General features: G+C 42.1%; 1 protein-coding gene across 1 annotated transcript; it reads left to right on the plus strand.

Annotated features, from left to right (window-relative positions):
- Nucleotides 1–3,195: 3,195 nt before the first annotated feature.
- Nucleotides 3,196–16,750, plus strand: LOC121533898 (beta-1,4-galactosyltransferase 6-like). The gene is made up of 9 exons (XM_041840235.2): nt 3,196–3,764; nt 6,507–6,623; nt 6,958–7,071; nt 7,901–8,025; nt 9,207–9,323; nt 9,580–9,767; nt 10,598–10,720; nt 10,823–10,924; nt 15,805–16,750. Exons 1-9 carry the CDS (start codon nt 3,650–3,652, stop codon nt 15,950–15,952), a joined length of 1,149 nt encoding a protein of 382 aa, XP_041696169.1. The 5' UTR covers nt 3,196–3,649; the 3' UTR covers nt 15,953–16,750.
- Nucleotides 16,751–19,624: the final 2,874 nt, after the last annotated feature.

Below are 19,624 nucleotides of genomic sequence, written 5' to 3' on the forward strand. Positions count from 1 at the left end.
ACACATTGATTTCATTGAACATCCCACAAGGGGCAAATCTGGTATACTGTATTTAGATATAATTAATCAAATCCAGACAGGAACTATTATCTTAGCAGGAGACCTAAATCATACATTCGATAAGATTGACAGACGAAGCAATACAAAAGGCAAATTCAAGGAACCTCCAAAGAGGCTGAAAAATTACATCTCTACAAATAATTTACAGGACACCTGAAGATTACTATTCCCAACTACAAAAGACTACTCCTTTTTTCTCAAAGTAAGAAAAGCTATTCAAGAATTGACAAAAAATGTATTTCCAAAAATGTTTTGAACAATTTACTGGGTAATAACAATCCATGACATAGTGATATCGGATCATGCTCCGGTATCATGCTTAATTACACCAACAGTAAATACACTTAGCGACAGAATATGGAGAAAGAACAGAGCGCATCTTCAAGACCAGAAATGTATTAAATACGTAAGTGAAAAAAATAAAAACCATTACAAATGTAGACATAGAAGACTGAGAAAAGCCATCCCTTGATATAATTTTGGATGCTTTTAAGGCATACATTAGGAGAATGATAATCTCATACTCTGATTTTTTTTTATCTGAGTTAGAAATGTGAATTAATGACGAATAAATCACTATTTTAGTAAAAGCCCATAAAAAGGTCAATATGATCTTTTACTTTTGAAATACACGCCAAACCAGTTATAATTTTAAAAGATAAATATACAAATGTTTTAATTAGAAACAACAACAGTTGGACTGATCCTACAGCCTTCTTAGACAAAAATACTCACTAAAAATAGAGATCACACAAAAATAAACATTAGACACTGTTAAAACATTTGCAAGAAGAAAGGCACCAGAAATGGACAGCTTTCCCATAAAATTGTATTTAACATTTTCGGGACAAAGTCCCGCCCCTATTTACACAAATGACATTTACGTCATTTAGCAGACGCTCTTTTCCAGAGTGACTTGCACTTAGTGAGTGCATAAATTTTTCATACTGGCCCCCCGTGGGAAACGAACCTACAACCGTGTCGTTGCAAGCGCCATGCTCTACCAACTGAGCTAAAGGGGACTATGACAACACATATGTCACTTAATTCAGTAATTCCTGGTTTTAACATTCCAAACTTGGAATTGTATCAACTCGCCACCCAGGGCTTTTACTTGCGACATATGGTTAAATGCACTAAAAAGGAAAAATGGGTACATATTGAAGATGCGCATGCTCATCCCCATGTCTTTTTTCTAAGAATAAAGCTAAAAACATTTAACAACTTCATAGTTAAGAACACTATAACAATATAGAAGAAAATGAAAGGTATTCTACAAGAACCAATCTCACTCCCTAAAAACACAACCCTATGGAACAATCCTTGGATAGCTTTTCAAAATTCACCGATAAATTGGTCTACATGGAAAACTAAAGGCATAGAAACCATAAATTACTTGGTAATAGGAAATACATTTATTTCCATGACAGTATTAAAAATTAATTTTGGACTGACCAATGTAGATATTTTCAAATACATTCAACTTAAAAGTTTCATATCAAGAAATGTTGATTTTAAATATTTTGGACATCAGAGTAATCTCGAGGGAACCCTATTTGAGTCAGAAAAAGATATTCATATGATACGTAAAATATACAAAATCTTGCAGAGAGCCTATCCAACTGACAATGTTAGGTGCGGGCCTCAGATTTGTACTTTATTATTAGTAAGTGCCGGTGGGTGCGTGTGAACAAACAGCTGACCAGCGCACCACTAGTGTCAGCAATAGCCTAACCGGCTTTACCGCATGGGGTTGCTTGTGGACCGCTATGCAGATGTCGGCTATATGTGATCTAATTTAATTGGGCCCTTACTCATGTATAAGTAAAACTACTGGTGTAAAAACAACTACTCAAGTAAAAGTAGAAAGCAGCTCATTTAAAAAGTACCCTGAGTAAAAATAATGTAGTTACTTTTTAAATAAAAACATTGACCTCGATAATTAGCACATTTCACAACGGTTACCTGAACGTTATTAGGCGTGATCCTCTCCATGCATTAAATAGAAAAATAAGAGAGGAAATTAATGTACAGTAGGAACTAAGTTCACTCACAAACTCCCTCTTTCACTCACTCACCAGGTGTGGAAAGAGTAGCCTACTGAAATATCCTACTCAAGTAGAAGTAGGCTACTGGTACTTTAATTAATTTTTACTCAAGTAGAAGTAAAATTACTCACTTGGAAAAATACTCAAACCATTAAGATGATTTTAGTGCTATGATGCTTTTGGGAAACCCATCCCAGTTTTTTTAGCTCTGGCAAAATTGCATGTGGTGTTGCCATGTTCGCAGTTGTCAAGCAAATTGGGCTACCTTTTTACAGTCTTTAGCTAGGTTTTTATCCAACTGGCGACAGATATTCATGCGGAAATTCTAGAATCTGCATAAAGAAAATATGCGTATTTTCCTAGCAGTGTATGTGGACACCTGCTCGTCGAATATCTCATTCCAAAATTATGGGTATTAATATGGAGTTGGTGCCCACTTTGCTGATATAACAGCCTCCACTCTTCTGGGAAGGCTTTCCACTAGATGTTGGAACATTGCTGCGGGGACTTGCTTCCATTCAGCCACAAGAGCATTAGTGATGTCTGGCACTGATGTTGGGCGATTAGGCCAATCAGAATTCAGGACTCAAACCACCCAGTTTATAATAATTTTTCCAAACCATATGACCTGATTAGAAAAACTCTGGTTCCATCATAGCCCATATAAAACCGTTTTACAGTTGATTTATTACTATGTCATACCCTCCAACTAGGGTCCGGAGTTTTACCTGGTTAGGTTAGCCCAGTGGTTCTCAAACCTCTCCTCAAGGACCCCAGACGTTTCACAATTTTTAATATCTCAAAATGTTGACTTACTTATCTGAAATTTCGAAGTAGTATCTCGAAATTTTGACATAGTATCTTGAAATTTGAGATAGTATTTTGACATAGTATCTCAACATTTTGAGATAGTATCTACATTTTAAAAAATCGTGGGGGGAATGGGCTTCCATCATCAATGTTTATCTGGTGCAATCAGAATCTCCCGATATCCCTGCTAAACCGCTCACTGGTATTGGATTCCATGCACGATTTGGTGAAGTAGCTTGCCAAGTGTGAGTGTTTTGGAAACATAGTCGAGACTTGTGTATGGTGGGAGGAGGCAGCGGTGCAGACCCGCTTCCACCCGATGGTCATTTTTTAAATCTTCGTCGCCAGGCGAGAAATACATGTCTAAACATGGATCAGTATAGCGAGTATTCTTAAGAAATGTGCCAGTATTAGCTATTTGTCTACCCAAATCAGTAGATAATGGTTTCACTATGCCCGATGGACGGTGTTCTTTGAAGCTTGGCAGTGCCTGATGCAGGCCTTTTTTTTTTCGATCTGGACATTTCTTGACAGGGGAAAACCAGGATTGGGGAGCCTGAGTAGCTAGCCTAGTATTACCCTTTTCGCTGCATCACCGACTCAAATGATGCGGGTTGTGTCGTTGCATTGATTTTGGATGACCATATCATCTACTTTTAGCATATCAGTTTATGGTCATCTTTTATTCAAACAGTATCTTTTATGGGATTAGCGGCTAATCAGAAACAAATATGGTGAATTGGAGGCGGCTGCTGCGGGTATCGAACCGCTCCTTTTTGGCCTTCATTTTTTTATTCTCCATGTCTACGACTTGCCTCTACTTCATATATGTTGCTCCTGGAATAGGTGAGTTCATTAGCTAGCTAAACATGATCAACTAATGTTATCTTATAGCTAACTACCCAACCTTGGCATCATCAGGGATGCTTTCCTGCCAACTAGCTGGCTAACGTTACTAATTAGCTTGCTGCTAGCTAGGTGGCTACCTAGTTAGCTAGCTAGCTGGCTAGCTTGCTAACGTTATTCTAATTAGAGTTCATTCATTGTGACTGTGTGGGAAATTGGACAAGCTAGCTATCCGTTTACAACGTATTAGGATTAGTTAGTGAACCGGTACCTTATCTTATCGATCTAGTTACCTAGTCATCTGGATGATTGCGCCGTTATATGTTGCTACAGTACTACCACACACAGCTTGTGGATATGTGCAAAACTGCTACAGTAGATAGCTAAATGTATATTTTTTATTTGAAATATTTTTTATTACTGATGTGAAACATAAGGGGCATATACGCTCATTGTCGACAATCTTTTATAAACATCTGTCATGCTGTTGGGCCATGCCATGGTGGGAATATGGGGTTGTTCCCATTCACAAACCATTGACAGAGCCAGCCGGTAGAGCCACATGACCAACCCTCCTAGCTAGCTGGTTTAGTAGCTAGGGTACATCTAAAATGATAGGTCTATATTTATTTCACATGACTACAGAGTGAGCAAGGTAACCTAGAATAGGACCCATGTCTATACCATCAGCCAATGCTTACTAAGATGGCAATAGACCAGCTGTTTCCAAGTAGGCTTACACTTGTCTTGAAAGTTATTTTGGAACCATTTGTTTTTCTTTGATCAGCAAATTCGTGGTCCCAGGGGGAAAATCCCTATAGCGTATCAGTAGCTAAAATTACTTGGGCCTTTGTTTGCTTTTGTTTACACCTAGTTAACCAGCTGTTAAGCCTAAATCCATAGTCACACACTGTAACTAGGAATGATACAGTGAGTGTTATGACTACTGCTAGGCCATAAGGATCACATTATGGACATAGTGCTGATTATAATAACTACTGTTCTGCAGCACTGTTTTGACCAGGACAACACAGACAGCCAGGAGACACTAACCTGGTCCCAGACTTGTTCGTGCTGTTAAAGTAACTGTCCAGTGAAAATCTCACTTAAAAGTTAATATTCTGTTAACTCATACCCAAATAATGTTTTCACTCATCCTATACTCATATTTGTGGCCAAAGCATAAATTGGAGAAAAAACACTTTAAAAAACCCTCCTCAAACTTGTACCTCAAAGACTATTAAAGAAAAAAAAATGAAAAGCTTGCTATTTCCTCATAGAGAATGTCATACTCCTGAGGAGGATGAGCTGGCCAATCAGCGGTGTACTTGCATGAATATTTTTAACTACTGGTATACGCCCACACCATTCTGTTGTTGGGGAACACACACACCATTCCAACACAGAAAAGCTGTTTTTTTACATACTTAATTACCTTTTTTTGGTAGGACAACTATTTCCCTAATATTTTAAGTAATTATAGGTCATATTTCATAGAAATCCTGAAACACTACATACATGTTTAGCATGGCAATGACCATAGGAGTTGGCAAGACTGCACAGAGTGTAATGGGCTCGTAGTGCTTGACCTGTCCTCTCGCCCCTCCTCTCCCTCTCTGGTCCAAGATAGTTTGGCTGCTTCTGATAAGACTGTTATCGCCTCTGAGCACTCTCCTTTTTAACAAAGTGGGTACACTCATGTATACACACGAAAATGCTTGCACGCTGTACACATACACAGGGTACGCATGCTCACGCACACACTGCAGACCGATAGGGAGGCATACTTCTGGAATCCATTATTCAACAACACTGTTATTGTTTGCCGTGGCAGGCTGGCATCCTTATAAAGATCAAAGAACTGAACTGCCACACAGGATCAACTTAGTCCTCTGTAATGGGTGATAAAGCAAATCATGCAGAGGGTGTGCTTGAATGCGGGGCTGGGAGTGTGTGGTGTCTCTGTGTGTGAGTTTGTGGCGATGCAGAGACCCTGTGTGTGTTTGTAATTGATGAAATGCGTGAGTGTGTAAACTGATGAGTTGTGTGTGTGCACCCTGGCAGTTTTGCTGCAGTAGTGAATAGTGGTAAATGCTAAATGATTCAGAGCCCTAGCTGCCTCTGCTCTGGGCTGGCCCTTCTATCTGTCCGTAGGCGACCGTGGGACTGAGATTGCGCCCCAGATGGCACCCTAGTCCCTATATAGTGCACTATTTTTGACCGGAGCCCATAGTATAGTGCACACTATAGGGTGCTATTTAGGACGCAGATTGAGATGGTGATTTCCTCTTATCTTGCCCGCTGGCCCGTGCGTCTCATCACTAGCTGCTGCTGGGAGTTAAACCGTGGCATTGGGCTGGTGACAGCGAAGGTTGTTCCTGTATGGCCAAGAGACTGAGGGAGAGAAAGCTTTAACGCTGATGAAATGAGAAGTCCGCTAATTTACTGTCACTGCACTTAGGAGTCACTAGACTGGTACGTGAAGGGGGTGTAATTGAACCAGTCAAACAGACTTCTGATTTCACTCTCCTCGCTTCCTCTTTCTTTCCCTCTCTCTCTCTTCCTCCCTGGACCTTTATTCCCCCTCCACCTCATCGTCCTCCATCTCTCTACCATCCTATCTCTCTCTCTCTCTCGCTCTCTGTCCCTGCACCTGTATTCCCCTTCTCTCTCCCCGTCTCCCTCTTCTTACCTCCTACCTCCATCTCTCTCTCCACCCTCTCCCCTCTCTCCCTCTCTCAGCCAACACCTACTTCTTCATGGTGCAGGCCCAGGGTATCATGTTGAGGGATAACGTGAGGACCATTGGCCAGATGATCAGACTCTACACCAATAAGAACAGTACCCTCAACGGCACAGGTGAGTTGGATTGGAGACCCCCGTCCCACCGACCCGTCTGGCCAACCTCAAGTATTAGGAGGGTAGTAGGCTAGACAGTGCTTCAACCAACATGGGACAGTGGGCAGCCAAAAAATCACAAGAATAGCCCTCGCTCACAATCTAAAGGGAGTGAGAGTTGCTGCTATTTTCCTTCTGAAGTTCTTGTGATTTTTGGCTGCACTTTGTCTCATGTTGGTTGAACCGCTGTCTACTCCCCTCCACTACCTATTAATCAGCATGATCCCTCTCTTAGCTACCTAAAAGGGGGAAGATGGAAAAGTCAAAAGAAAAATATTGTTGTTTGTTTCTGTAGATTACCCAGATGGCAGTAACTCCAGTGAATATATGGTTCAGCCAACCACATACCTCCCTGAGAACTTCACATATGCCCAGAACCTCCCCTGCCCAGAACGCTTACCTTCTATGAGTAAGTAACCAGAACACTAACCTTCAAACCATCAGTTTGCCAACTGAGAGAGTATCTTACTGAGATCAGGTGATGATATTATGGAACAACTCTCATGAGATAAGCTACTCTTTGGTGTATCTTTGTGCCTCCTCTCTCTTTCTCTCTCTCTCTCTCTCTCGTCTTTGTCACACTGCCGATCCATCTCTAGACAGTGTGGCTTATCATACTGGTTAGATCTAGATGGATGCTTTGGCTACAGTTAAATGTATTGCATTACCCATAATCCCCTCTGTGCTATCAGTGAAATCTGAAGACATATGGGAGGAGTGTTCTATGGTGCGCGTGCACACATACACTGAGTGTACAAAACATTAGGAACACCTGCTCTTTCCATGACAGACTGACCAGGTGAATCCAGGTGAAAGCTTTGATCCCTTATTGATGTGACTTGTTAAATCCACTTAATCCACTGTTCTGAGGGCAAAAGCGGGTGCAACTCAATATCCTAATGTTTTGTATACTCAGTGTGTATCCACACTCACCCCTCTGTCTGTCTAGTGCTTCGGCCTCAATTTTCTTTATTAGTTCAATTAGACTTTGATCACATTTGGTTTGCAATGACAGGGCTGGGTCTATTCCAGCTTTAGTCCTACCACTGTGTTTATGTCAATGCGTGATGTGTGTCTTTTTTTCTGCCCACATGGTTTGAAAACCTGTGATTACTGACAGTATGACAATCTATAGTTAAATGTGGTGCCTTCTCTGTAGGCTGTCCTTCCCCATAGCTGTGTATAGTAGTGATGATGTTTATGTTTGTTAAACAGGTGTGTGTGTTGTGTATTCTCAGAGGGTCCTATAGATGTGAATATGACTGAGATCCCTATGGAGGAGATTGATCTGAAGTTCTCTAAGTATCTGGATGTTCAGTTCGGTGGCCACTGGAAACCCAAGGACTGCAAACCACGCTGGAAGGTATGACTGTGGACATGTATGACAGTGTGTGTGTCAGTGTGTGCATTTCAGTTATTTTACTACTTTTGTTCTTATCTCTGTTATAGATAAAGACATTGAACTGTAGCCATATTTGTATACACCTGTCTTTATTTTGTTCTATTAGACGCATATCTTCTGATTCCTCTGTATTAGAAACACATGAGCTTATACATGTTGTGGTTGTGTCTGTCTGTCCTGCTCTGCCTGTCCTGCTCTGACTGTCCTGCTCTGCCTGTCCTGCTCTGTCTGTCCTGCTCTGCCTGTCCTGCTCTGCCTGTCCTGCTCTGTCTGTCCTGCTCTGCCTGTCCTGCTCTGTCTGTCCTGCTCTGTCTGTCCTGCTCTGTCTGTCCTGCTCTGCCTGTCCTGCTCTGCCTGTCCTGCTCTGTCTGTCCTGCTCTGTCTGTCCTGCTCTGACTGTCCTGCTCTGTCTGTCCTGCTCTGACTGTCCTGCTCTGCCTGTCCTGCTCTGCCTGTCCTGCTCTGTCTGTCCTGCTCTGTCTGTCCTGCTCTGTCTGTCCTGCTCTGTCTGTCCTGCTCTGCCTGTCCTGCTCTGTCTGTCCTGCTCTGTCTGTCCTGCTCTGTCTGTCCTGCTCTGTCTGTCCTGCTCTGTCTGTCCTGCTCTGTCTGTCCTGCTCTGACTGTCCTGCTCTGACTGTCCTGCTCTGTCTGTCCTGCTCTGACTGTCCTGCTCTGCCTGTCCTGCTCTGCCTGTCCTGCTCTGCCTGTCCTGCTCTGCCTGTCCTGCTCTGTCTGTCCTGCTCTGCCTGTCCTGCTCTGCCTGTCCTGCTCTGTCTGTCCTGCTCTGTCTGTCCTGCTCTGTCTGTCCTGCTCTGCCTGTCCTGCTCTGCCTGTCCTGCTCTGCCTGTCCTGCTCTGCCTGTCCTGCTCTGCCTGTCCTGCTCTGTCTGTCCTGCTCTGCCTGTCCTGCTCTGCCTGTCCTGCTCTGTCTGTCCTGCTCTGCCTGTCCTGCTCTGCCTGTCCTGCTCTGCCTGTCCTGCTCTGCCTGTCCTGCTCTGCCTGTCCTGCTCTGTCTGTCCTGCTCTGTCTGTCCTGCTCTGTCTGTCCTGCTCTGTCTGTCCTGCTCTGTCTGTCCTGCTCTGTCTGTCCTGCTCTGACTGTCCTGCTCTGACTGTCCACTCCTCTGTCCTGCTCCCTGTGTAGGTAGCCATCCTGATCCCGTTCCGTAACCGCCACGAGCACCTTCCCATCCTGTTCCAGCACCTCACCCCCATGCTGCAGAGACAGAGACTGCAGTTTGCATACTACGTCATCGAGCAGGTAACACCACTTTCTGTTTGTCTGTAAACAAGATCTGTTGTTACTGCCTACATTTATTCTCAGTCATCCTATTCACATTTTACATTTTAGTCATTTAGCAGACGCTCTTATCCAGAGCGACTTACAGTTAGTGAGTGCATACTATTCGGTCTCTTTGTTTTGTCAACTCTGCCACCCACTGGTGAGAAATATAGAATCTATGATGTAGACTGAGCTGTGTTGTTTATGTGTCTTACCCCCTCTCTCTCTCCTACAGTCTGGGATGCAGCCCTTCAACAGAGCCATGTTGTTTAACGTGGGTTTCCTGGAGGCCATGAAGGATCTGGACTGGGACTGTCTGGTGTTCCACGACGTCGACCACATCCCAGAGAACGACCGTAACTACTACGGCTGTGGTCAGATGCCTCGCCACTTCGCAGCCAAACTGGACAAGTACATGTACCTGTAAGTCACTGAACACGCCAAAGGCACGGAAGTCAACACGCCAAGGGCACACAGCAAGTCACAAGTGACCTTGTCATGACCTGACTAGTTGGTGTGTCAACAAGTAAATACCGCAGGCACATCTTCCAAGAAACACTTAGAAAAGCACTTCAGTACACTGCCTCCTCTCTCAAGGGGAAAATAGGACCTCTGACCTTGTTTAGTGACTGAAGATGAGATATGGAGAGTTGATGCTCTCCCATAACCCGGGAGACATGTACTGAAGAGTCTCTCTTTGTTGTTGATTATTTATGTTCATTATTGTTTATATATTTTACATGTTGCTTTTCTTTCTTTACAGACTTATTTCTACAACAAAAGGAAATAATGAATGTGCGCATGATTTTCTCTGAGTTTCTTGTTCAATGTGAGAATGATTTGGGAATAAACAGCTTCAGTTAAACAGACTGTAAAACACAGGCTTGAAGGCTAAATCATGTTGTCATGAAGTCTTAATTTCTGAACAGATTTTCCGCTCTGGTTATGTGTGTGTCTGTTCTAAATTTGATGGCTGTATTGTACATTGTCTGAAAACATAATTGTGTGTGTCTATATGTGTGTTGTAACACAGCCAGACTTGTTCTTTGTTGCTTGATGCTTACCTGTGATACTGACTGGTAAGGGTTCTCTCTTTAATTTTTCCTTTCTGTCGTTTCGTTCAAAACTCACTCTCTCCCCAGGCAGAGCTAGGCTATGTATTTGTCTGTCTGTCCCCTGTCTGTGTTGATGTGTGATGCGTGTTACAGGTGTGTATGTGTAACGGTGTCTGTGTCTGTGTGTGTTTTGCACAGACTACCCTACAGTGAGTTCTTCGGGGGCGTGAGTGGACTCACAGTGGAGCAGTTCCGCAAGATCAACGGCTTTCCCAATGCATTCTGGGGCTGGGGAGGAGAGGACGATGACCTCTGGAACAGGTCAGTGAGTTTGTCAGTTGACTGTGTGTTTGAGAGAGACAGACATATATTATCTGATTGGGTAACTTAGTGAAAGGCTTTATTTGTCCCTCTCTCTCCCAGAGTGCACTATGCTGGTCTGAACGTCACGAGGCCGGAGGGAGAGATGGGTAAATACAAGTCCATCCCACACCACCACCGAGGAGAAGTGCAGTTCCTCGGCAGGTCAGTAACACACACGCATTAGCAGTGCATCGCCGGTGGCGTCACCATGTCAAAGAATGTTTACCTAACATTACCTTAAACAGCACATTAGCTTCGCTCTTTCAATACACCTTTGCTCCAGTGCTTTAGGAAATTATACCTAGAACATTATCTAGCTGTTAAGGGTTACTTATCTCCTTATAGGGTTCATTGTTACCCGCTACTTGAATGCAGCTGCTTCCTCATCTATTACTCCCCAATTGAGCAGGTTGTCCAGCGCCCTCTGAAGGCAGGGGATGTCACTGCATTTTATATGTAGTTTTATTTGTGTTAATTTTACATTGCATCTATTCATCTTAACAATAAATGTAATGTTATTGTACTCATGGAACATTCAACTGTGCAAAATATTTCGGACTTTCTTACTATCACAATTCTGTAGTCCTGCTAGCCTTGGTGTACACAGAGCTATGATCAGTATAATAAGGGTTGCTTTCCTTCCAGGGCTTGTGTCAGTGTAGGTGTTTGCTCTGCCAGCATTGAGTTATTTAACCCCCCGTTCATTGGCCAAGTCCCTTTTGCCCTGTTGACAGTCATATGTCTCTTTACTCAAGTCAACCAGGTCTCATCCTCATATAGCCCCCAGAGTAACTCTGTCCAAGAGCACTGAGGGCTATGAAGGCAACCCCTCAGCATGGTATAGGGTTCAAATACAGAGAGGGACAGAGTTTAGTTTATTAGGATCCCCATTAGCTGTTACACATGCAGCAGCTACTCCCTGTTCCTGGGGTTCAGAGGAGGAGAGTGGGCAGGAGAGAGTTTCCCTCTTGGGGTTAGGGTTTTCCTTCTGCAACTAGAGCACAAGCTGCAAAAATTTATAAAAACCTGTTTTTGATTTGTAGTTATGTGTAGATTGATGAGGAAAATGTTTTATTTAATCCATTTAAATATAAGTCTAACGTAACAAAATGTGGAAAAAGTCAAGGGGTCTGAATGCTTTCCGAATGCACTGTATGTGTAACTGATAGATGCACACACTACATGTTAATGTTTTAAAATGTATGTAAATTGTAAAGTATTTTGTCTGTAATGTATTTTTCGTTATATTTCGGACCACAGTAAGACTAGCTGTCGCCATTGGCGTCGGCTAATCGGGATCCTAATAAGTCAAATCAAATGTTAAAGCTAACTAAGGATCCGCTTAATGTCATTAGCATTAATGCTAACTAAGGATCCCCCTGGTGTCATTATGCTAATGTTAACTAAGGATCCCTGTGGTGGTGTGTGTGTATAATTGATTCGGTGTCAATACTAAGTGCTAATGTAGGTTGGTGGAAATTATTCAACCATTATGTTGAATATAATAATAAACTACATTATCAATCAGACGCCAATATTATGTGAATAAATGCAACTGGCTGTGCGTCTCTGAAGGAATCTAGTCAAGGTAGCGAGCCTTACATCACCTCTCAGAATGACTATAATGAACATGTGTTTAACTTGCCCGTTAAATGAAAATGGTTGGGAACCACTGGTGTAAATAACTACCAATAGACCTACTAAATTATAAGCGTATAGTCAATCAAATAATTACTCCGTAAAACGAGGAATGCATTTATTCAATTCAACTAATATAATTTATTAGTCACAAAATAATGAACACTCAAACAATTACAGTGTACATGAAATACATGATACATTACAGACTACTCAGAGTTAATGACTATCACCAATAGGCTAAGACTTACAGTGCCTTCAGAAAGTATTGAAACCCCTTGACTTTTTCCAAATGTTGTTGTGTTACAGCCTGAATTTAAAATGGATAAAATTGGATTTTTTTGTATTGTTTTGTTGTCACTGGCCTAAACGCAACACCCCATAATGTCAAAGTGGAATTACGTTTTTAGAAATGTTTGCAAATAAATGAAAAGCTGAAATGTCTTGAGTCAATAAGTATTCAACCCCTTTGTTATGGCAAGCCTAAATAAGTTCAGGAGTAAAGATTTGCTTAACAAGTCGCATAATAAGTTGCATGGACTCTCTGTGTGCAATAATAGTGTTTAAGATGATTTTTGAATGACTATCTCATCTCTGTACCCCACACATACAATTATCTGTAAGGTCCCTCAGTCGAGCAGTGAATTTCAAACACAGATTAATCCACAAAGACCAGGGAGGTTTTCCAATGCCTCGCAAATAAGGCCACCTATTGGTAGATGGGTAAAAAAAAAAAAGCAGACATTGAATATCCCTTTGAGCATCGTGAAGTTCTTAATTACACTTTGGATGGTGTATCAATACACCCAGTCACTACAAAGATACAGGCGTCCTTCCTAACTCTGTTGCCAGAGAGGTGGGAACCGCTCAGGGATTTCACCATGAGGCCAATGGTGACTTTAAAACAGTTACAGAGTTTAATGGCTGTGATGGGAGAGAACTGAGGATGCATCAACAACATTGTAGTTACTCCACAATACTAACCTAATTGACAGAGTGTAAAGAAAGAAACTTGTACAGAACAAAAATATTCCAAAACATCCATCCTGTTTGCAACAAGGCACCAAAGTAATACTGCAAAAAATGTGGCAAAGCAATTCACTTTTTGTCCTGAATACAAAGTGTTATGTTTGGGACAAATCCAACACTACACATTACTGAGTACCGCGCTCCATATTTTCAAGCATAGGGGTGGCTACATCATGTTATGGGTATGCTTGTAATCGTTAAGGACTGGGGAGCTTTTCAGGATAATAAGAAATGGATTGGAGCTAAGCACAAGCAAAATCTTAGAGGAAAACCTGCTTCAGTCTGCTTTCCCCCAGACACTGGGAGATGAATGTACCTTTCAGCAGGACAATAACCTAAAACACAAGGCCAAATCTACACTGGAATTGCTTACCAAGAAGACAGTGAATGTTCCTGAGTGGCCGAGTTACAGTTTTGACTTAAATCTGCTTGAAAATCTATGGCAAGACCTATCTAGTGTCGTAGAAATTCTAATCAATAATGAGGAGAGACAAAGTCAATCATCAATCAGGATATTACTTTATTCAAAATGTATTAATAAGGTAGTAAGTGAGGCTGGTCGACATACAGACAATACAAATATATTTTATAGCAAAGGTACACCCTCAGTCTACATGACAAACGGCAGATGTGTGGAATGAGTCAAAAGGTTAGGATTTGTATGAAAGAAATGAATAATTCACAGCAGACAGTGTCTGCTATGAAGACTGTTCTCTCACTACACTAACCTCCTGAGTGGCGCAGTGGTCTAAGGCACTGCATCGCAGTGCTAACTGTGCCACTAGAGATCCTGGTTCGAATCCAGGCTCTGTCGCAGCCGGCCGCGACCGGGAGACTCATGGGCGGCGCACAATTGGCCCAGCGTCGTCCAGGGTAGGGGAGGGAATGACCGGCAGGGATGTAGCTCAGTTGATAGAGCATGGTGTTTGCAACGCCAGGGTTGTGGGTTCGATTCCCACGGGGGACCAATATTAAAAATAAAAAAAGACAAAAAAAATAAAATAAAAAATAAATTAAGAATAAAAAAGACAAAAAATAAAAAATAAATAAAGTAAGTCGCTCTGGATAAGAGCGTCTGCTAAATGACTAAAATGTAAATGTAAAATGTTCTCATTGTATGGAAATAAGGGTTTGGCCCCCAAGACAAGGTTCTTATCAACATTAATAAATAATTAATTATCCAAACCCGAGCCATCTCTCCCTGGTACCTTACATTACACAAACACCAATTCAGTCTATGCAAATGCAGGCTCAGTCAGACCAGAGACATCTCCCTCTCACACACCACTAATCATAGAATGGAATGTGACTGATGGTTTTATCACCTAGACATCCCTAAATCAATTGCCAGGCCAAGCTTCAGAGGCTCATATCTCGAGTAAAACGCATGTCCTTGACCACACGCCTAGACTAGCTGCAGGTAGCTGGAGTAGAAACCATCCCTTTACAAAAACACAGCATTAGTAGAACAGTATATAATTGTTAATTATTAATATTAAACAAATTAGGTAATAATATAATATATAATAGTAATAATAATAATATAATAATAATATGCCATTTAGCAGACGCTTTTATCCAAAGCGACTTACAGTCATGCGTGCATACATTTTTGTGTATGGGTGGTCCCGGGGATCGAACCCACTACCTTGGCATTACAAGCGCCGTGCTCTACCAGCTGAGCTACAGAGGACCACGTCCTTCCTAACTCTGTTGCATGTTACATGTTAATTATTTTGAACTATCTGCCGTCCGACGAACAAAATAAGTTTCCCTGTAAAAACAAATCCATAGCACTTACAGTACAATAAAATGTATCAAAATTCGGAGCTCTTTTATTAACTCTTGAAACAATCCAAACATGACAACTGAATTCACACAGTAACAGTAATTTCCTCAACATTTTTCAGCAGTCTTCACACCAACGTGTCTATGCTCCCAGGGTTCTGTGGGAACATCTCGTCCCAGAGATTACCACAGATAAGGTGTGTTTGACCCCTGTGATCGCCCACAAATGGTCTGCCATCCAAACAGTGTCATAAATCGTGATTGAGTCATCACGCTGGGCCTCAGCGCCAAGTATATCACCTTCTCTCATGTTTCCACTACACTAACTAGGCCAATCCTCTTCCTCTCCTCTCACTGTGACTCCAGGTATAAATCCTACAGTAACTGCTAGCTTCATCTCCTCTCCTCCCTGTGTCTGCACCTGAAATGGCACCCTATTCCTTACACAGTGAACTACTTTTGATCAGGGCCCCTAGGGAATATGTATTTATATCTAGGGAATAGGGTGCCATTTCGAACTGTGACTGTCGGTATAAATGTTAACTGCTACATAATCATCCTCCACCCCCTCTTTCCTCTCTCTCCAGGTACAAGCTACTGAGGTATTCCAAAGAGAGGCAGAACCTGGATGGACTGAACAACCTCAATTACATCCCTGAGATCTCCCTGAGCTCTCTGTACAAGAACATCACCGTGGACCTGCACCCTGACCTGGCCCCCATCACAGACTACTGAACTCTGACCCCCACGGCCCCTACCCCATCCCTGACCCCTTCACACCCCCTCACGCTCCAACTGGGACCCCAAAGCAGGGCAGAGGGGGGCTGGGGGTGTGGTGGGAGACACACCATGTAACGCTGCCAAGAAACCTTAGAAAATGTCTAACTAAAATATGAAACCGGAAGGGGCATAGGGTCTGTTTAATTGAACAATTGATTGTGCGTGTGTTCTGTGAGGATTGTGTATGTTGAGATTTTGTGTGTGTGTGTCTGTCTCTGCATGTCAATGTGTCCATGCTGGCTTTAGCTACTAAGCTACTTAACATCAACACGTCATAATTCAGTATGAGGAAGGAGGGCCAGTGTTTGTTTTCACATCGGATGTTTACTGCAAAGCCTTAAAGTGTCAGGCTCAGCCTCAGAACCACGGCTCTCTGGTTGCCTCCCAAACCACACCCTATTCCCTATATAGTGCCCAGGGTCCTTAGGGCTCTGGTCAAAAGTAGTGCACTATATAGGGAAAAGGGTGCCATTTGGGACTTTGCCTTTATCTCACAGATCAGCACAGTTTTCACTTCTAACGTCTCAGTACCATCACCTTACAAGCCAACAGACATTTTGTGTCTTCACTTTATATAATTTTTACACATTGTTCGTTTTTTAAAAAGATGAAACATATTCCTTAAAGTGGAGAGGAGCTAAGTGAAGGTGACTTATTTGTGTTTTGTGATGTACATTTTCTGATATGGTCAGAAAATAATTTTTTATTAATTTTTGCTTTTTTTTTACGGACGTTTTAAAGCACTCAATCATGTTTCTGTGTGTCACATGAGTGTTTTGCTGTTCCTTTGCTGCACTGCCGACACGCATGATGCACAGAACACGTATGTAAATACTTGACTCTTAAAGCTCGAGCATAGAACACGTATGTAAATATTCAGCCTTTTAAACGCTCAGAGCCTGTTACTTATTATTCCAGTGGATTTGAATTTTGTTTTGGCAGCTACCTTCCTGAGGACTTACCTGGTTCTTCCATTTAAATGGGAAGATGTTCTAACAATCGATGGACATTTGGCTTAAAAAAGAAAAGAAAAAACATATCCAAATCTCTTAGGTTGACTTTCTTTTGCATGCCTTAATTTATTTTATTACCAGATGTTTTTTTTCTTTAAGCATAATTTATTTTGTATCATTTCGAGATGTCTATATATTTTCCCCAGTTTAGCCTTTTGTGCTGTTTTTCTTTTTCTCGAGGTGCACTGTGTGAAAAGACTAACTGACGTTATGGAGTGTGCTCCTGTACAGGAAGACGGGTCAGAGGACTGTCGTAGCTCTGGTCCAGGGTGTTACGTCAGGCTTGCTGAGCCTTCAACAGCAAGCCACCCATAAACACCCTGGACCAGAGCTTAGGACTGAAGCTGCTAAAGCTGGATGTCATTCTTCCTCTGGTATGTGTAGTCTGTTATTATGGAGGAGTTTATACAGTGCGGACAGCGTGTTTGGTACAGGATTATGTTTCAGACGTGTGTGTGGCTAATGTGTTAGGTAACTGGACCATGTGTTTGAGCGTACATTAGGTGTCGTAATGAGTGTGAGCTTGCAGGTTGGGCTTGTTGGTGTGTGTGTGTGTCTGAACCAATTATTTATATATATATACACTAGATGACTGACAGCAGGCGCTATTTTGAAGCCACCGTGCCTCCATCTTGGCACTCCCCCTACATTGCAAAAAATTTTTTGGGAAGTTATAGAAAGGCATTTATTAATGTCTACATTCATTTTTGCCATGTTTATTCTATTAGACACTTAATGCATACTTTTAAATTATGTGAGCTAAACACACAAATAAATGTTTCTCCTTAAAGTATAATTTTTTGAATGTTATAATGCTACTGCCCTCACTACAACAACAAAATTATTCAATACATGTAATTTTGTCCTTGAAACATTTAATTGAAATACTGTAGCATTTAATTCATTCATATGGAGGACTGCTTCTTCTGGGGAGTGCCAATATGGCTGACCGGTGGCTTCAAAGACTTACTGGCCAATAGCATTTGCAATCCAGGGTTTGGTCTGAACTGTGGTGTGTTCCTAATAAGCTTGCAAGGCATTGAGAGGGGCCAGAATGAGAGAACAGCAGCTAATGCTAAAGCTAACAGCTAACCCTGTCCTTGAATGGCACAGACTGCAACTTGGACCATAAAGACTTTAAATTGTTAAAGATTTTAGCACTACTAAGATTAGCAAGGAAAAATGAAGGCAGGTTATTTTTTATATTTTTTACCTGTTAGTGTTTTTTTTTTCTTGTACATAGTTGAAACTTTGTTGTTGCCCATACATTTCATATTTAAGAGTAGATTTACTTTTATCTGCGTTTTTCTAGTGATGTTGAGTTCATTTATCAAATGTACGTCTCAAGTAGAACTGCACCTATCCAAACAACCCAGGTTTTCTCCATAACAGTACTGCAAGAATGCAGGAGAACGTGAGTGTGAATCATACTGGGACACTCCTGTCCTGCTCCAAACATGGGGTTTGTCGGAAATGGCACCCTGTGTCCTATAGTGCACTACTTTTGACTAGACTCCTATGCGTCCTGGTAAAAAGTAGTAAACTATACAGGGAGTAGGGTGTCATTTGGGACACATCCTTGCTCTCTCTGTCCTGTCACTCTTGTAGTGCTGGGGAGGAACAGTCATTTTCGCTGCAAAGCTAAAGTGGCTAACAAAGCGCCAGGCTAAAGTCTGTGTTTGGTTTGGCCCAGACGTGGCTACAACTGTCACATAAGACCTCAATGGTGTATTTCAGATGAGGCTAGACAGAATAAAAAAAGACATGGTAGTAACAACACATTCTATCGGAGGTGGTCAACTGTGCCAAAGTTCCGCTTCTAATACCGATCATCATTCTACCTACCTCTCTTCTTCTGCACTTCTTATCTCTACTCTTCTTCATTCATTCTCCTCCCACGAGATCCTCTATGGTGTCTCAGCAACTCCTCAGTGTTGAGAGGAACCTGACAGACTAGTGTTGATAATAGGGATCAAGTTTTAGGTATTAAAAGAGCCATATATATATATATATGACATACTGTATACAATGTATATCTCTATATGGCTCTGGGTATTCGAGGGTATAGGTCAGTGTTGGGGGCTTCTCTTGTGCTATGCCTTTTGCTCAGTAACAGATTTTTGCATAGGAGGATAAATGCTCTCGTTGTTTTTATACATTGCAGAAAATGTGGGCAGCCTAGCTGTCTTCCCTCTTGAGGGCACTATGAGTTACTGTAGCAGAGACACTGAGTCGTTGGCTTCTTTCTCTGGATCCCGTCATCTTACTTGCTGGGAAGGATCCGCTTATTTTTTATCTAATCCTGTCATAGTGTCTGACTTTCACTCTGTTCAGGGAACAGTTTGAAGAGATTAATTATGGAAAGCACCCATCACTGGAGCTGGTCTAGGATCAGTATTCTGTCTGTGTCCCAAATGGCCACACCCTCTGAGTTGTACATATTTATTGTTATTGCCTCTAAGGGGAGTGGGGGGTGAGGAAGGGAAGGAAGGGTAGGTTAGGGGGCTGCTGGGCAGTGTGCTGGCTACACCCGGTCACTAGTGGTTTGGTTTACACCCCCAGCCTACCTGGGAGGGGGGAAAGGACCCCCCCTCACCCTTCCTACTGCCTCTGT

The sequence above is a fragment of the Coregonus clupeaformis genome, chromosome 20, assembly GCF_020615455.1.
Source record: "Coregonus clupeaformis isolate EN_2021a chromosome 20, ASM2061545v1, whole genome shotgun sequence".
Classification (NCBI taxonomy): Eukaryota; Metazoa; Chordata; class Actinopteri; order Salmoniformes; family Salmonidae; genus Coregonus; species Coregonus clupeaformis.